Source organism: Capra hircus, chromosome 15, assembly GCF_001704415.2.
Source record: "Capra hircus breed San Clemente chromosome 15, ASM170441v1, whole genome shotgun sequence".
NCBI lineage: Eukaryota > Metazoa > Chordata > Mammalia > Artiodactyla > Bovidae > Capra > Capra hircus.
This window is the reverse complement of record NC_030822.1, coordinates 76,664,051-76,684,190: the sequence shown is the minus strand read 5'-3', so window position 1 is coordinate 76,684,190 and position 20,140 is coordinate 76,664,051. Positions and strand designations below refer to the sequence as shown.

At 38.6% G+C, this 20,140-nt stretch overlaps 1 protein-coding gene across 1 annotated transcript; it reads left to right on the top strand.

Annotated features, from left to right (window-relative positions):
- Nucleotides 635–10,910, top strand: MMP12 (matrix metallopeptidase 12). Its single transcript, XM_005689360.3, has 10 exons — nucleotides 635–765; nucleotides 1,214–1,461; nucleotides 2,035–2,183; nucleotides 2,499–2,624; nucleotides 6,469–6,630; nucleotides 7,142–7,265; nucleotides 8,077–8,210; nucleotides 8,556–8,715; nucleotides 9,396–9,499; nucleotides 10,384–10,910. The coding sequence occupies exons 1-10, from the start codon at nucleotides 661–663 to the stop codon at nucleotides 10,482–10,484; spliced, it is 1,413 nt and encodes a 470-aa protein (XP_005689417.1). The 5' UTR covers nucleotides 635–660; the 3' UTR covers nucleotides 10,485–10,910.

Sequence of the window (20,140 nt, the reverse complement as noted above, 5' to 3'; positions counted from 1 at the left end):
TGGAGCTGGGATTAGGAGCCTGAAGATCTCAAGTTATAGAAGCAGGGTCTAAATCTGTACGATACAGAGAACAAACATCAAAACATCATGATGTTATAAACTTTTCCTTTCTAAATGTGGAATCTCTATACCAGGTCTCTAGGGAGCTAGATTCAGCTTACAGAGTATTCTATTCTAGCAAAAGAATTTTATTTATCTAACTTCTTAAATTTAGTTTTTTTAAAAAAGATTATTTCACCTCTAAAGAATATGAGGAAAGTATTATAGTGAAAGTTCAGAACTCCCTAAAAATGCATTTTTAAGTTATTTTAATATTTTAGATGCTTATTATTTCTCATATAATGGCTTATTTTATAAGCTGGATGGAAGTTGGAGCTTATTTATTTTGAAGAAATGTACTCTGAATTGTCTGAGTGAGGGATGACTCTGATGTCACTCCACCCATGGATGGGTTAGATATTAATTGACCCATTGTTGGTCCTAGAATAAGGTCATATTTATTTTTGAGGTAAATCAAAGGATGATATCAACTGTGAGTCACACAAAGAATTTCGTATTCACAGAGCATGGCTTAAGGGCTATATAAAGAGACACATTTAAGGAACTTGTACTGGAAAGGAACAGAGTAAATCAGGTTAAGCTGTTCAGAAGAAGTATACAATGAAGTTTCTTTTGTTGATACTAGCTCTGCAGGTCACTGCTTCTGGAACTGCTCCACTGACTAACTATCCAAGCCTTGAAGAAAATGACGTGGCATTTGCTCAAGTAAGAACTGGCACTATAGAATTTATCTAGCCTGATTTTTGTCTTTAAGATTTATTTCACTGACCTGTTTTATTCTGAAAGTACTAGTTGAAAACTGTTTTAGGGAGCTATTGGACTTTAGCATTGTTTTGTTGTTTTATTTTTATTTATTTACTGCTGAAGAGGAAGAAAAAAGTGTCTGGGAAGAAAAAACTTTCCTCTACTTTTCTAGATTCTTCTGGCTGGTCTAAAAATTAAATTGATATGAGACAAATTAGCAAGAGAAAATCAAACAAAAGTTTCATAACATCCATATTGTGAGAGATTCAGGAAAACTGAGTAACTCTCCAAAATGGCCAAAACCCTCGCCTTTAAAAGGCATCAGTGTGCAGCTGAGTTATAAATATAGAGCTCCAACAGAAACCTTTCCACATAAAATGATGTATCAATAAATGGATTTTTTTCCCAGAGATATTTGGCAAACTTTTATGGCCTCGAGATGGAAACAACTCCAATGACAAAAATGAAAGTCAACAGGAACACCATGGAGAATAAAATTCAGGAAATGCAGAAGTTCTTTGGGCTAAAAGTGACTGGGCAACTGGACACATCTACTCTGGACATGATGCACAGACCTCGATGTGGAGTGCCGGATGTTGAAAATTATCAGCTATTTCCAGGGCGGCCGGTCTGGAAGAAACGTCTTATCACCTACAGGTAACATTATAGCCAAGTATTTTTCTACTTTCCCCTAGCTCTGTGTTCTAGAAACTTGAGCCACTTAGATACAGCTCTAAGTCTAGAAGTAGATAGGAAGCATCCCTCAATTATTAACACTATTCCTGTGTTGAAATAGTGTTTCTAAAAGGCAAAACCATTCCCTCAATGAAATTGTTGGGCTTACAAGTCCAGAACAGAGTAGGAAAGCCATAAATAAAAGAAGAATGAAGCTGGATCTAAAAAGAAGCAAGAGAAAGTTTTATAGACTATTTAGATGGATAAATGAAAAAGTCTGGGAGCAGGGGTAAAAGGCATAAGCCTCTACAAATGTAAATCTTTCATAATGGTGGCCTGTAAATCATAAATGAGTAGAAATCAAGTTAGATTCTGTTTAAGGAGTAAGGTGCCAAGGATAAATATTTCTGTAGATGAAGTGGGTTTTTCTCATCTGGACTACTGATTTATGTAATGATTCATTCCTGAATGATGCTAGCAGAAATGAAGTATTGTAATAAAACAAAATTAACACATGGTTTCTATGTATTTTTCTCTTTTGTTCTGCTGGTAAAGAATCAACAATTACACCCCAGACTTGAAGCCTGAGGATGTTGATGATGCCTTCCAGAAAGCTTTTCAAGTATGGAGTGATGTGACCCCCCTGAAATTCAGACAGATTCATGAAAACGAGGCTGACATCATGATACAATTTGCACTTCGAGGTAGAGAAATTGGACTTACATCATCTGTCTCATTTGGCATGACCCAGGTGGCACAGTAGTAAAGAATATTCTTGCCAATGCAGGAGATGTGAGAAATGCAAGTCAAGTTCAATCCCTGGGTCAGGAAGATCCCCTGGAGTAGGAAATGGCAGCCCTCTCCAGTATTCTTGCCTGGAAAATTCCATAGACAGAGGAGCCTGGCAGGCTACAGTCCATGGGGCCACAAAGAGTCAGACATGACTGAGCATACACTCACACACACACACAACATGTGTAGATAGACTAATTTTCTTTTTCTTTTTTTTTTAAAACAAGAACATAGAGACGCCTATCCTTTTGATGGCCCGTGGGGAATCCTAGCCCATGCTTTTGCTCCTGGAGCTGGTCTTGGAGGAGATGCACATTTTGATGAGGCTGAAACCTGGACTAAAGGACGCAAAGGTAGGCTCCGCAAACCCCCAAAGAGTTAGAAAATCCTAACAAATTCTAAGTTATATCCTGGTTTTCAAAGGCCACATTCTGAGAAAGGATTATAAGGACAGGAAAACTTTTTCTGATTAAAATTTTGACACTGAATAAAATTGTAACACTGTTTCCACTTCACTTCTATAAATGGAGTATATTGAACTAGATTATTTTAAAGTTCATTTCCAAGAATCTACGAAGATAAACTAGTTTATTAGTATACACTTAGGAACCTTAAGAACCATAGTATGGAAAGAAAAAAGCCATTATTTAGGGGATCAGTTTTTGGCAGTGCAATCCATAAACTCGGAAAAATACAGATACTAATGCTGTGTATCCCAACAATCTTAGAACAGGGTGATCACGTGCATGATTCATTATATGCTGACAATTTCCTAAATTCGTAGTGGCATAGAAAGATGAAATTATGTTATAGAGGATTTAGAGATCTCTATAAAGAAACACAAGGTTATGTGGTCAGGTAGTCTCCTGTGGTTCTGGGTTAAAAATTCCAAAATGCCCCATTGATCATTTAATACCTTGTGTGTACTTACAGAGGGGATAAAACTCATCGTCCATCCCAGACAGTGGCGGGGGAGGGTAACGAGCATCCCCTGTTATTTGGAGAAGTCACTATCCACCGGGAAATCTCAAGGCGTCACATCAGAAGCCTTCCTAATATTCCTATTGGAGATACTAGACTCTATGACTGACTATATGTGGAAAGGAAGGAAAGAGACTATATGTGGAAAGGAAGGAAAGAGAAATTCATCAAGAGTATGCTCTACTCAGCACCATCATCTCCACCCCCAGCTGATATTGCTTGCACTGATGGCAATGCTTTTATAGACCAGAAAGGCTATTGGTTTTAGCTTACACATGGCCTAAGGCTTATGAAACCTTTGATTGAGAAGACAACTTTTTTTTAATTGTCAAAAGACAAATGATTAGGTTCTGGCTGAGCCTCAGATCCTCAGTAGACATGTTAAATTTGTGCAAATTTTATCCAAAGGTATTTGGGGTTTGTAATCTTTTCATCTGACAGGAGAAACATGCTGATTAGCCTGGAGAATTTTTAAAATTCTAAAGAAACTTAAGAAAGTAAATTAAATGAACAATTCCCACAGTCTTTACTGAGTTTCTATTAGGGTGTTAGGTGATGGGGGTGCTTAGATTCAGAAATCAAAAGGGCACAGTCTTGCCATTGAGAAATACACAATCTAAAAGGAAATAGAACACAAACAAAAATCCATTATTTTGAGATGAGAACCAATAGTGATCTTTTGTACAAAGTAGTACAGGAATTGAGAATAAAATAAATTCAGGTTTAGACCAAATTGTAAAAGGTTTTGTTTACTCTTCCCAGTCTTATGCAGAGTGGAGAGAATTAGTCTTTGTGTCTTCTTTTTCATTGTTTGGTAGAAGTGAAAGCATCTCTGCATTAGTTACTGGACCCATGTGTTACAGGGAGTGCTTGGAGGATCCGTATTCCTTGAGATCCCTCAGAGAGGTGTGAACTCTTTGCTCATCTTGGGTTCTAGAGAGTATTTCAAGATCAGGCTCTGTAGCTAAATGGTGTGTGACTCTGGAAAGTCAGTTCTGAGCTTCCTTTTGCCATAGAGAAAGAAAGAACAAAATGAAGGCATTAGACTATAACGAAGATTAAAAAAAAATCAGGAATTTTCAAATCTTCTGAGAATTAGGAAATCTGAGAGAAAGGGCACACCCTTGTCTCTTACTTACAAAGGTACAGCCTCTGGGACATACAGGAAAAAAAAAAAACAGTTATAACTATAATGTAGTAGTGTAAATATGTCTGTAGTGTAAATATGTCTATAGTGTAAATATAGTCTCTTTGATTTCATTGGGAATCATGTTTAGGAAAAGGGTGATCCAAGAAATTTTTAGAGCCAAGAACTTTGGATGTGAATCTTGGCTCAGGCACTTAATTTGTCATTTAATCTTGCTGATACTGTATCCTCATCTGAAAATAGAGAACAAAATGATTTCCTTTTGGTTGTATAAGGGTTAGACATAACGTGGTGCTTTTCTCAGTGACTCACAATACCGTACCTAAATATGGATTTAAGATTTGAGTTTCGTAAAGGAAGGTTACCAAAGACTTTTCTATATCCAGTGAAGCCTGATTAGGGGAAAGGCAGAACAAGGTCATGTGAGTTGAGAATTATTTAGGAGCGATGAACACAGCTGTGAGATATTCCAGAAGTTTTGACAATGGAACATATTTCATTTTTCTGAGAGTGCAGTGGTCCTTAACCAGAGGCAAACACTACCACGTGTAAAGTACATAGTGAGTGGGAACCTGCTGTATGGAACAGGCAGCCCAGTTTGGTGCTCTATGGTGACCGAGACGGCTGTGATGAGGGGGTGGGAAGGAGGTCCCAGAGGGAGGGGACGTATGTATGCATATAGCTGGTTCACTTCGTTGTACTGTGGAAACTAACACAATATTTTATTTTATTTTTTTTTAATTTTTTAAATTTTTTTTTATTTTTTAAATTTTAAAATCTTTAATTCTTACATGCATTCCCAAACATGAACCCCCCTCCCACCTCCCTCCCCACAACATCTCTCTGGGTCATCCCCATGCACCAGCCCCAAGCATGCTGCACCCTACGTCAGACATGGACTGGCGATTCAATTCTTACATGACAGTATACATGTTAGAATTCCCATTCTCCCAAATCATCCCACCCTCTCCCTCTCCCTCTGAGTCCAAAAGTCCATTATACACATCTGTGTCTCTTTCCCTGTCTTGCATACAGGGTCGTCATTGACATCTTCCTAAATTCCATATATATGTGTTAGTATACTGTATTGGTGTTTTTCTTTCTGGCTTACCTCACTCTGTATAATTGGCTCCAGTTTCATCCATCTCATCAGAACTGATTCAAATGAATTCTTTTTAACGGCTGAGTAATATTCCATTGTGTATATGTACCACAGCTTTCTTATCCATTCATCTGCTGATGGACATCTAGGTTGTTTCCATGTCCTGGCTATTATAAACAGTGCTGCAATGAACATTGGGGTACACGTGTCTCTTTCAATTCTGGTTTCCTCGGTGTGTATGCCCAGCAGTGGGATTGCTGGGTCATAAGGTAGTTCTATTTGCAATTTTTTAAGGAATCTCCACACTGTTCTCCATAGTGGCTGTACTAATTTGCATTCCCACCAACAGTGTAGGAGGGTTCCCTTTTCTCCACACCCTCTCCACAATGAGGTACCACTTCACACCAGTCAGAATGGCTGCGATCCAAAAATCTGCAAGCAATAACACAATATTTTAAAGCAACTATTTCCCTGGTGGCTCAGACGGTAAAGAGTCTGCCTGCAGTGCGGGAGACCTGGGTTCAATCCCTGGGTGGGGAAGATCCCCTGGAGGAGGAAATGGCAACCCTCTCCAGTACTCTGGCCTGGAGAATCCCATGGATGGAGGAGCCTGGCAGGCTGCAGTCCATGGGGTCACAAAGAGTCAGACATGACTGAGCAATTTCACTTTCACTTTATATCCCAATAAAAAGAAAAGAAAAAAAAAATGTGGAAACATTTTTTTGGTTGTCAGAACTAGAGGGGAGTGGTGCTACTTGAATTGAATGGTAAAATGAGAGCCTTATAAAGATCTGTAATGCACAGGACAGCCTTGCCAGCAAAGAGAGCTCTGTCTTGTAATGTCGACAGCGCCAAGGCAGAAAAAGCTTGCTCATGAAGGAGGAGGTATTTCTAAGTTTCCCTTTTCACAGTGTCAGGTGTGTCATTGTTCTATAGATGCCAATAGATTTCACTGGTTCTCTCTTAGGCCCAAACTTGTTCCTAGTTGCTGTTCATGAGATTGGCCATTCCTTGGGTCTTGGCCATTCCAGCGATACGAGTGCCATAATGTTTCCCAGCTACAGACATATTGACTACAAGATATTTCACCTCTCTGCTGATGACATACACGGCATTCAGTCTCTCTATGGTGAGTTGAATTTCTTCACCATTTTGCCAAATAAAGATACTCATGAATAATTTCATACTATCTGCATTTGTATAAACATTAAGATTTATCTGCTCTTTGAACCCCATGAAAATTCTGTGAGGTATAGGCAACAGAGATATTATCTTCATTTAATGGATGAGTACCAGGGGGCCTAGTGTGTTAATGCCTGAGCCAGAGGCAAAACCTGAGTCTTCTGGTCTGAAATCTGTTCTTCCTATCCAGCATACCATTGTCTTTTGAAGAAGGCACATGGAGAAATAATCTAACCAGAACAGGAGAACAGAGTGATCAGATTTTTATTCTCCACAATGTTGCAACCACATGGAAGGGGAAAAATATTTGTTGTAGGAAATATATGTTATAGAAAATATAAATTGCTTTTTAAGTATTTTTCATCAAGAACATTGAATGTTTTAAAGAGTGTTTCTTCATCTTAAAAACTAAAAGACATATTTTTTTTTTTCTAATGCTTCTTGAAATGTACTTTCAGGACGTCCAGAAAAACACCAAGTTCCATCAAATCCTAGCAGTACAAACCCAGCTGCTTGTGACCCCAATATGAGTTTTGATGCTGTTACTACAGTGGGAGATAAAATTTTTTTCTTTAAAGACAGGTAAGATCATTTTCATATCTAACAAATATTAAAGGCTGATCCCTTAGATATTTGTGTGTGTGAGAGAGAATGGTGAAAAATGATTTTAAAAATGAAGCAGATAAAATCTGTGAGTTGGAACTTGGACTTGATTCTGAAGGCAATGGAGAGATCTTGAGGATCTTGAAGCAGTAGAGCAGTGTGATTATATTTGTTTTAACTAGAAACCTGAGCTGTAAAAAGAAATGGATCTGTGGCAAGAATCTGGGTTGGGGACAGATAAGCAAGGATGTCAGACTATTTTAATCATACTGATAGATTTAAATTAAGATGGGCAAATCTGAACTTAAAGCTGTGACAGAGTACCAGACTCAATTTTTTATTATAAAAAAGAGAATTCCAGGATGACGTATGGTTTTTGTCTTAGAACATATATTCCACCAGGTATCGGATGGGTGGGGCAGTGGAGAAAATTAGTATTTGACAGATAGAACAAATATTCCCCATTATTGAGATTATGGAACTGAGATGCTTGAGGTTGAGTTGACTTCCTTTAGGTTACAGAACTGGCACCTGGGTTGTGAGCTCAGACTAGAACCTAGATACCTTGGTTCCAAGCTCCATGTATTTCCATATGCCAGTCTGCCTGCTAAGATCATTGCTAGTATTGGAGGTTATTAAAATCCTCTGCATGTGATTCTCCTACACAAATGCCCATAGAGTAGAATGTGAAGCTACTGGAAAGAAACCCGAAGCTCTCTCACAGGTCTTTGCCTCTTCATGGTTCTTCCGTCTACAGAGATTTTTTAATGTGCTAAATGTTCCTTGTCAGGTTCTTCTGGTGGAAGCTTGCTGAGAGTCCAAAAAGCAGCATTACTTCAATTTCTTCTTTAGGTCCAAACCTACCATCCCACATTCAAGCTGCTTATGAAATTGCAGACAGAAGTCACGTTTTTCTTTTTAAAGGTAATTCCAATGTTTTGCTATTGAGTCTACTTCTAAGGAAGAGAACAAATTAAGGAAATAGTACTACATTTAAAGAACTTTGTAAAAGGCACTACAGATTTTTATTAATGGGGGCACTGAAATATAGCCCCAAATAGGGTAAAGCTTATTGCAAAATTTTATAAAATATAAGATGATAATACTTTGGAAAAAAAAATACAGAGCTATAGAAGGTAAACCATGTTTAAGAATAGGAGTAATATATTTTGAATCTATGAAATAAGAATGATGTTACTTGTGCTGAGTCAGTATTTCTATTACTCTTTCTGTATGAGTCCAATGTACCCATTCTCTTTGTCTTTACAGATGACAAGTACTGGTTAATGAACAATTTGAAACCACAGTTAAACTATCCCAAGAGCATACATTCTTTGGGCTTCCCCTCCTCAGTGAAAAAAATTGATGCAGCTGTTTTTAACCCACTTTTCTATAAGACCTACTTCTTTGTAGGTAACAAGTTTTGGAGGTGAGCTTTAATGGTTGATGATTTGACCCCTAAGATTTGTGAAACAGTCAATGAATGGGATTTTTCAGAAGACACCTTTTCTATCTAAATCTTGAAAAGCCCTTGATTTTCCTGGAAGAGGGATCAAGATAATATAGCACTGAAACAGTTGTTTTCAACCTAATTCTTTTCTCTGTACTGTTGGTTTATGATAGGAGATGAAAATACCTGTTTTAAAAGGAGCACTTTAAATAAAATGTCATGTTACTAATCACAGTGGAAATGAAAAAGAGTGGTGTAGATGTATGAGACCTAGTATTTGCAGTTAGTTTGTAGGGCGTATGCATTTTCAGATTCCTTTCTGGAACTGTTGGACCCCAAGGAGACAGAATGAGGGAACCATGCAGTGAGTGACAGCAGGTTGCTCAGGTCTTCACTAACTGGAAGTTAGAGAGTCAGGCTCTAGCATGGGTGGAAGCATTCTGGCAGAGTGGGGAGAGTGCTTGATTGGAAGTCAAGAAGCCTAGGGTTTGAGTCCTAATCTGTGAAGGATTTAGGCCCTTGGTTTTCCTATGGGTACAGTTTAAACTCTTTCAGAAGAGAATAAGGCAGGTTTTGTGATTCATAACCATGAAATATCAAGCTTAATGTCATGAAATCCATATGTTCATGTAGTTTCTGCTGGTTATTTCTTTGCTCAGATATGACGAGAGGAGACAATTCATGGACCCTGGTTATCCCAAGTTGATTACTACCTACTTCCCAGGAATTGGCCCGAAAATTGATGCAGTCTTCTATTACAACAGTAAGCGGATTGGGAAACCATGAAAAGAGTGGAAATCCCTTATTAAAATACTGGATTATAGCGTCTTCAAGATCAGAGAAAAGGGCTCCAAACTGGAAGAGAAAGAACTCTGCAGTTCTCCAAAGGGCCACAGAGAGAAAATCTGCCATTTTTTTGGCTAAGAATAGGTGGGCCAGAAGAAAGAGTGAGGTGGCATCAATGATAGCTTTATACTAGGGTGGTCTGTCGGACAGGGAGCAGATAATTCTTGCCACTTTTATATGTCTGAGTCTCTGGGATTTCCATCACGTCAAGCTGCACGGTATATGTAAGCGAGTAGATAGCAGTCAAGGCAAGCAGGAATCTTTTATACATTTTTATGTCTTGAGTTCTTTAACTTCCTTTCAGTCCCTTCCACCCTTCATGGGTTCTCATGGACTGAGTCCCAGGGTGGGATGAAAGAAGCTTGAATTTATTTGAATTTGTGTTTATGAATGTCTTCCAGCAAGGTCAGACTAAGCAAGATATCTTTGGGTCAAGATATTTTGGGTTGTATTTCTATCCCCATGTTTTATTTACTTTCCCCATCAACACTTCTATGTACCCTACCTGAGTTCACTCTCCTCTCTTCCACTCTGAATTCTCCACCTGGAGTGTGAATTTTCAAAAACACTTGCATTTTTAAGAGTCAGTCTTAAAGACTAAACAACCTTCTCATTAAAGATAATGAAGATATTTATGGTGAAAAGACTAGTAATAGGTAGATATCTGGGGGCAGGATATCTAACTAAGAAATCCAACTTTATAATCTTGAATCTGACCTTATTTAATCTAGGTTACCTTTTTTTTATTAAAGAATGCAATCAGAATATTAAAATATTTCTTTTTTTTTTTTTCATTTTTAGGACACTACTATTTCTTCCAAGGATCTAAACTACGTAAATATCATGTCCTAGCCCAACGTGTCATTGAAAGTCTGAAAAGCAGTACTGTGCTAGGTTGTTAGTAGTGATATAATTACTGGTGTTTGCCAGTTCACTTCAGTTTAAAAAGTATTTATTACATACTTGCTATGTGCCCAGTACCATGATATGGAGATATGTTATCATAAGGTAAAATCTATGGACCATAGATAAATGACTATAAGTAAGTGATTATATAATATATATAAGATTCTTTGATTTTGAAAATGCTCATTGTCAGAGATGCCTTCAAAGGCCAAAAGAATATCTTGGTTCCTAATATCCTTGAACTGACCAATTTTAATTATTTCTTTGGCTTAACTAAGTCAAGAAATGATTAGTCTCTGTAACCACTGTATGTTTCAGCAAGGGTATTATTTTAATTATTTGGGGCTAAAGGCAGAAGGAGAAGAGGGCAACAGAGGATGAGATAGTTGGATGGCCTCAGTGATTCAATAGACATGTATTGGGCAAACTCTGGGAGATGGTGAATGACAGGGAAGCCTGGTATGCTGCAGTCCATGGTGTTGCAAAGAGTTGGATACAACTTGGTGACTGAACGGCAACCACAAAAGCAGACTATACTTAGAATTTTTTAAATGACAATTAATGAAAGTAATATATAAATAAATCATATAATTATGGTGATAATATAATTTTGTTCCATTGTCTGTGTTGATTTTTCTGTTATCTTTTATAATATATGTATTACTCAAATAAAAACTTGAAAGAAAGTATTTGGTTTTTAAGAATTTTTTTCTTGAAAAACAGGATATGTGTTTTGAAAATAATTTTGGACCTACTATTAAATAATAGTTGGACTTCCCTAGTGGCTCAGACAGTAAAGCATCTGCCTACAATGTGGGAGACCTGGGTTCGATCCCTGGATTGGGAAGATCCCCTGGAGAAGGAAATGGCAACCCACTCCAGTACTCTTGCCTGAAGAATCCCATGGACAGAGGAGCTGGTGGGCTACAGTCCACAGGGTGGCAAAGAGTCGGACATGACTGAGCAATTTCACTTTCACTTTCTTTCTTTTCACTTTCACTATTGAATAAAAAAGGCAACCGGAAACAGGAAAAAGTTATATTCGTTTTGGTCACTTGCCTAAAGCCACCTGAACCCTTGGTCTCAAACCTAGACAGCATTCTCCAGACTACAAACAATGCCAAGGAGCACCTGCAGTGCATGACTGCAAGCCTGGAGAGAAAAAGGAATGAAATGGGAACTTCCCACTTCAGTAAACTTTTCATAACCGTCATGTTGGGTTTCTCTTAACACACATTCTCTCTCTCTCTCTCTCTCTCTCTGGATTGCATATTTATTAAAATTCTCACTAACAACTTTTGGGTTTGTGGAATGCTCGTAGTTTTCTATGTATTTTCACACCATTGCTCATTGATATACTCAAGATCTAAGAAATGATCAAGCCTATTACAACTCAGGAGGTCTTACAAATAGCTGAGAAAAGAAGAGAAGCTAAAGGCAAAGGAGAAAAGGAGAGATATACCTATTTGAAAGCAGAGTTCCAAAGAATAGCAAGGAGAGATAAGAAAGCCTTCTTTCAATGCAAAGAAATAGAGGAAAACAATAGAATGGGAAAGACTAGAGATTTCTTCAAGAAAATTAGAGATACTAAGGGAACATTTCATGCAAAGATGGGCTCAATAAAGGACAGAAATGGTATGGATCTAACAGAAGCAGAAGATATTAAGAAGAGGTGGCAAGAATACACAGAACTATACAAAAAGGATTATCATAACCCAGAGAACCACGATGGTGTGATCACTCATCTAGAGCCAGATACCTTGGAGTGTGAAGTCTGGTGGGCCTTAGGAAGCATCATTATGAACAAAGCTAGAGGAGGTAATGGAATTCCAGCTGAGCTATTTCAAATCCTAAAAATATGATGCTGTTAAAGTGCTGCACTCAATATGCCAGCCCATTTGGAAAAGTCAGCAGTGGCCATAGGACTGGAAAGGATCTTTTTTCATTCCAATCCCAAAGAAGGGAAAGGCCAAAGAATGTTCAAACCACTGCAAAATGGTACTCATTTCACACCCTAGCAAAGTAATGCCGCAAATTCTCCAAGCTAGGCTTCAACAGAATGTGAATCGTGAACTTCCAAATATTCAAGCTGGATTTAGAAAAGGCAGAGGAATCAGAGATCAAATTGCCAACATCCACTGGATCATCAAAAAACAAGAGAGTTCCAGGAAAACATCTACTTCTGCTTTATTGAGTATGCCAAAGCCTTTGACTGTGTGGATCACAACAAACTGTGGAAAATTCTTAAGGAGATGGGAATACCAGACCACCAGACCTGCCTCCTGAGAAATCTGTATTTAGGTCAAGAAGCAACAGGTAGAACTGGAGATGGAACAACAGACTGATTACAAGTTGGGAAAGAAAGGACAAGGCTGTATATTGTCACCCTGATTATTTAATTCTATGCAGAATACATCATGCAAAATTCCCGGCTGGATGAAGCACAAGTTGGAATCAGGATTGCCAGGAGAAATATCAGTAACCTCAGATATGCAGATTACACCACCCTTATGGAAGAAAGAGAACTAAAGAGCCTCTTGATGAAAGTGAAAAAGGAGAGTGGAAAAGTTGGCTTAAAACTTAACATTCAGAAAACTAAGATCATGGCATCTGGTCCCATTATTTCATGGGAAATAGATGGGGAAACAGTGGAAACAGTGAAAGACTTTTATTTGGGGGGGAGGGGGCTCCAAAATCACTGCAGATGGTGACTGCAGCCATGCAGTTAAAAGACGCTTGCTCCTTGGAAGGAAAGTTATAACCAACCTAGCCAGCACATTAAAAAGCAAAGACATTACTTTGCCAACAAAGGTCCACCTGGTTAAAGCTATGGTTTTTTTCAGTAGTCATGTATGAATGTGAGAGTTGGGCTATAAAGAAAGCTGATTCTTTTGAACTGTGGTGTTGGAGAAGACTCTTGAGAGTCCCTTGGACTGCAAGGAGATCTAACCAGTCTATCCTAAAGGAGATCAGTCCTGAGTGTTCATTGGAAGGACTGATGCTAAAGCTGAAACTTCAATTCTTTGGCCACCTGATGAGAAGAACTGACTCATTGGGAGATACCCTGATGCTGGGAAAATTTGAAGGCAGGAAGAGAAGGGGACAACAGAGGATGAGATGGTTGGATGGCATCACTGACTTGATGGACATGAGTTTGAGTAAACTCCAGGAGCTGGTGAAGGACAGGGTAGCCTGGCATGTTATTGTCCATGGGGTTGGAAAGAGTTGGACACAACTGAGCAACTGAACTGAACTGAATCTTTATACCCACATTACAAGCTATGTATCAGTACCTTGATCTCATAGATGACAAAATGAAGTCAAGAAAAGTTAAAACGTTTGTTCAAATTCACATTAGGTAGCAGAAATGTTGCAACTGTGTTCAATCAAACCTATAAAACAAATAGAGACAAGAGTTTGTCATGCCTTCAAATTAAATTCAATCTCTGCATTTCATTTGTTTTTAACATCATCTTAGCCTGGACTTAACCCTTTCCAAAATTTTTCTTTCTCAAATGTTCATATTCTTGAAAACTGAAACCTGGATATGTCTCTTGTCCCAGCATATGTCTGGTGGTCTTCAATCCGGAGGTGCCTTTCATGAATTTCTGACCTTCTGACTGCCCTCTCCTCTTTCTAAGTCCAGGCTTTCCTGTCAATTATCTTCCACTTCTGCTGTTCACTTAGGACAAATGTCTGCAAGCAGTGAATATATTTTGCTGAGATTCCAAGATCCTAAGTCTTCTTACTCACCAAAGGTGGTCAATATTCCAATTCCAGAAAATTACCATTGAAAATCTTGCTAGCCATGAATTCGTAAGTGCTCATCAAAAAAACCATCTCTAAAGTTCTGACTATAAACACACAATTCAGTACCTTTGTGGCTCAAAACATATTTCACAATCTTTCCTTTCTTTGAAAATAATACTTTATGCATTTATAAAATGGGAACATTTTGTTCCAGGTCATGAATTTAGAGAAAAAGTGGAAAAACTTCTCAAACCTCAAACTTCATTTATATTCACATCTCCCTCAAGATATTTTCTTGTCAACTTGACTGCTCCAAAAAATAACAGAACCTGGGAGTAAGATTCTTGTTGCTATTAATAATTTCTTAACTATTTTATCTTGCCCCTAATTATTGAGCCAACTAGTATCAGATCATGCTCCTTCTTAGTTGAAAGATTATCAGTCAATAGAATCAAAGTGGCAAAGCAGAAAGAGCTAAAGTTTGGGTGAAACAATTCTCAGAATTGCAATATGCACTTACTGGCTCTGTGACACCAACTTGTTTACTTTCTCTCTGCCCTTTTTTCTTCATTCTTAAAATAGAAATAAAAATGTCTATTCTACCCCTCCCTACCAGTGAGCTGACACCAGCCCAGAGGGCCCGCAGACCCAGCCTGTGCAGCTAGCCCCAAAGAGACATGACCCCACCTTCCAGCAGGCCCACACTCACTGCACGAGACAAGACCTAGCAGGCATCTGTGCCAGCCCTGCCTTCCAGTGTGCCCACAGTAGCTGGCCCAACCACAAGAGAAAGGGCCACTTCTATAGCTCGTAGCTTCGGTATCCAGAGCAGAGCATGTTGTTGAGCCTCATGATGCCACTTTTCCAAGATCTGGAAATGCAACTGACATACCTAATACAAATACAACACAAAAAATTAGGCAAAATGAGAGGGCAGAGGAAAATCTTCCAATCAAAGGAACAAGACCATATCTTTTTTTTAAAGTGAAGACTGTATTACACACTCCAAGAATAGTAATAGGCTTTAATTACCTAAAAGCATATAAAATAATGAAAGTTCAGAATCTTTATTTCTTTCTTCTAATGGTATGATTTTAATGGAGAGTAAGCTGGTACCCTAGCACTAGCTCTGTAGGTTTATGTGAGTTAGCCATGCTTTGGTACATAGCCAACTCTACTTTAGCTATTACCACAATACAGTTTCGTTCTGTCCTTCTTACATAATGTGACCTATCCAAAAATGTGTCAACATTTACAAATCATGACTCATAAGACGATGAGTTGTCTTAACCATGGCAAAGCATTGCCCAGGATCATTACATGGCTTTGTCAGGGCAATGAGTATTACTGGTTACAGATAGCTGACTTAAGCCCTGGAATATAACACTTATAAATTCCAGAATTTAAGTAAATAATATATGGATAACTAAAGAAGTAATTCAGCCGAGTGTAAATATTCCAAACCTTCTTCTTTTACAGAGGTGCCTACGGCACAGAGCAGAGACAACTTTTTCAGTGGGAGACTGAACAGACAGACAATGATTAATCTGTACATGAAAACAGAACTTTGACCCATTATCTGTAGCAGTCTGCCCAGGAAACCAATCCCTTTATGTGCAATAAACAACCCAGGAAAGCAGCTTGTAAGTGCAGGAAGCTAGATTGATATCTCCAGTGACAATCTAGGAGGCTAAAAGGTAGCTTTTGTGACAATCCAGAATGTCCAACATTTGCTGAGAAACTGACAGACTTTCTCATTTTTGTCTTGCTTCCAACTTGGATCAATCAGAAAAATTCAAATACGTACCTCCTAACCAATAGCACAGCATGCCCACTTCTAGTTAGCCCAGCTACAGTGTCCCCATACCAACAGTTTCCAATCAGGATACATGTGAAAACGTCCTTTCTCCCACCATAATGTTTTCCATGTGTCTGTCTGCTTTGAGTTTGTCTGCCAAAACATGAATTTCAGTGGCTGACTTTGGTCTCATCAAATCCTTGCTTTTTTCCATACTAGGCACAGACCTGTCAAGTCACAAAGAAAGGAACTATGAATCAATCTTAACTGTGAAAAGTGAAAGTGATAGTCATTCAATTCTGTCCGACTCTTTGCAACCCCATGGACTGTAGCCTGCCAGACTCCTCCATCCATGGAATTCTCCAAGCAAGAGTACTGGAGTGAGTTGCCATTTTCCTTTCCAGGGGAATCTCCTCAATCCAGGGATCAAACCTGAGTCTCCCGCATTGCAGGCAGATTCTTTAGCATCTGAACCACCAGGGAAGCCCTTAACTATAGATTAGTTAGTGTCAGTTCTTCCCATTTTACAAGATTAATGGCATGCCATACCTTCTTCAATAATGGAACATTCTTCAAGAGATGGGGATACTGGACCACCTTACCTGCCTCCTGAGAATTCTATATGCAGGTCAAGAAACAACAGTTAGAATTGGACATGGAACAATGGACTGGTTCCAAATTGGGAAAGAAAGGAATACGTCAAGGCTGTATATTGTCACCCTGCTTATTTAATTTATAGGCAGAGTACATTATGCAAAATGCTGGGCTGGATGAAGCACAAGCTGGAATCAAGATTGCCAGGAGAAATATCAATGATCTCAGATACGCAGATGACACCACCCTTATGGCAGAAAGTGAAGAAGAACTAAAGAGCCTCTTAATGAAAGTGAAAAAGGAGAGTGAAAAAGTTGGCTTAAAACTCAACATTCAAAAAACAAAGATCGTGACATATGGTCCCATCGCTTCATGGCAAATAGATGGGGAAACAATAGAAACAGTGAGAGATTTTATTTTCTTGGGCTCCAAAATCACTGCAGATGGTGACTGCAGCCTTGAAATTAAAAGACACTTGCTCCTTGGAAGAAAAGTTATGACCAACCTTGACAGTATATTCAAAAGCAGAGACATTACTTTGCCAACAAAGGTCCATCTAGTCAAAGCTATGGTTCTTCCAGTGGTCATGTATGGATGTGAGAGTTGGACTATAAAGAAAGCTGAGCACCAAAGAATTGATGCTTTTGAACTGTGGTGTTGGAGAAGACTCTTGAGTGTCCTTTGGACTGCAAGGAGATCCAACCAGTCCATCCTAAAGGAAATCAGTCCTGAATGTTCATTGGAAGGACTGATTCTGAAACTGAAACTCCAATATTTTGGCCACCTGATGTGAAGAACTGACTCATTTGAAAAGACCCTGATGCTGGGAAAGATTGAAGGTGGGAGGAGAAAGGGACGACAGAGGATGAGATGGTTGGATGGCATCAACGACTTGATGGACATGAGTTTGGGTAAACTCCGGGAATTGGTGATGGACAGGGAGGCCTGGCGTGCTGCAGTCCATGGGGTCGCAAAGAGTCGAGCACGACAAAGTGACTGAATGGAACTGATGCCTTCTTCTTCTTATTATTTTTATCCTTCCTGTCCCTTTTCTATCTGTATCATCTCTTTCCTTATATGGGACTTATATCTGCAGTCCTCTGGTTCTCCTTACGGCTCACTTAGATTGTAATAGCCCCTATAAGCCAGTCAGCTTTACCTTCTTCTGCTAGTCCAGCTCGTCACTACTACCAGATAAATCTCCTAGAAGCAGTGTTCTCACTTATCTGGCAGAAATATTACATGGGAAAATTTTCAGTCTAAGAAGACAACTGGCCTCAGTCAAAATACCAGCAAGTTGCTTTGTGGATCTCAACAAACTAAGAGCTTCCTTGATAGCTCAGTTGGTAAAGAATCTGCCTGCAATGCAGGAGACCCATATTCGATCCCTGGATGGGAAGATCCCCTGGAGAAGGGAAAGGCTACCCACTCCAGTATTCTGGCCTGGAGAATTCCATGGATGGAGGAGCCTGGCAGGGGACTCTCAAAGATTTAGACATGACTCAGCAACTATCACTTCACTTCACTTCATAATTGCTTTACAATGTTGTGTTACTTTCTGCTGTACAGTGAAGTGAATCAACTACATATTTACATATATTCCCTCCCTCTGAGACCTCCCGACTACCACCCTATCACATCACAGAGTACTGGGCTGAGCTTCCTGTGTTTTACAGCAGGTTCCCACTAGCTGTCTATTTCATGCATGGTAGTGTAAATATGTCAATCCTAATCTCCCAGTTTGCCCCATACTCCCCAGGCCCCCACTCCCACACGCCCATTTTCTATGTCTATGTCTCTATTCCTGCCCTGGACATAGGTTCATCTGAGCCATCTTTCTAGACTTCATATATATACATTAATATGTAATATTTACTTTTCTCTTTCTGACTTACATTACTCTGTATGACAGACTAGGTCCATCAATATCTCTACAAATGACTCAACTTCATTCCTCTTTAAGGCTAAGTAATATTCCATTGTATGTGCGTGCGACATCGTTATCTGTTCATCTGTCATTGGACAATTAGATTGTTTCCATGTCATGGCTACTGTGAATAGTGCTGCAATGAGCATGTACTATGTATGGCACATAAAATGAAAGGGGAAAAGTTATAACATTGAAAACAAAATTGCTTTAAAACATACTTTTCCACTATTTATAGGGTCAGAGAAGCTATATTAGAAAAAACGATTTGGAGGCTTATCTAGGCTTATCTTATAAAACTTCAGGAACTTGCAGTCATTTTAAAGAACTGGAAAGATATTTCTTCTCCTCAAATGTCTGATCAGGGACCAGAACATTTATTTTTCAATGGACTAGGAAACACTGAAACCACATCTCTATTGGAGGCATGTTGATTTTGGATGAGACAAGAAATTGTGACCTTAGATTTTCATACCCATCCAAGATACCTCCCATAGGACAAGTTACCAAAAGAGATGCTCAAACTTGCTGGAATTATTAAATTTCTCCTGAACCACCTTGGAAAATTACATAAAGACATACAATTGCCAATTGACCCCAAACGGACAATCTCAGAATGCATAGGTCCAGCTTTAAAACGTTTAACAGAGTTCTTGTTTCTCAGCTTGTTTTCAGTTTTCTAGCTGACAGGTGACTTGTCAGGTAGATTTGGCAGCATGCGGTTATGCTTGGGCCATGCACCTTTACACACCTATCTCCCTTCTGCTTCTACTCTAATCATCGTAGGAGAAAAAGTGCTTCACAGGCAATATTTTGTATCCTATAATCAGATTAAATACACGTCCTATTGGAGTACCCCCCCAAATTGTGTGTGTGTGTGTGTACACAGTCAAATTGTTACACCAAGCATATTACAAAATGCTGTCCTTCCTTCTCTAAAATCAAGTTGCCTGGAGCCACATAAAAGTCATTGTCATTGCCAAGGAATTTGAATCATGGATTTCAACACATTTACTACTCTTGTTGAGTGATCTGAGTCATTAGGCTTTTATAAATGAAAAAGATAGTCACCCCACTTGCAGATATTATCTGTTCCCAACTTCCTTTTTTCCTCTAGTTCACCTTTCAACCAATATGTTTGAATGATTCTATGGAAATTAGACATGAAAAATAATATATATGATCTGATTTCAACTATGGAAAATGTACATTTAAAAAAACCTGAAAGCAGCATGTTTTATTTTTACACGGTGAAGAAGAAATGCTTCGCCTTACTAGTACTTCCTTCTGGCTGATGACATTCAAATTCATAGAAAAAATAGATAAAATTTTATAAATTGTCCATGAATGAGCATGCTATAAAATGGAATACACAATTATCAAAAATCAGAAGAAAGTACTGCAAAGTGCTAATCGTATTTTTTCTCCTAGTAGCTTGACCATAAATAATTTAATTTCCTCTACATTTTTATGAATTTTAAGTTTTCTATAGTAAAAATACAAAATTTTATTGAAATATAAAAAATTTAATTGAAAATATTTTGTAGAACATGGATTTCCATCAATAACAAAATCAAGTAAAC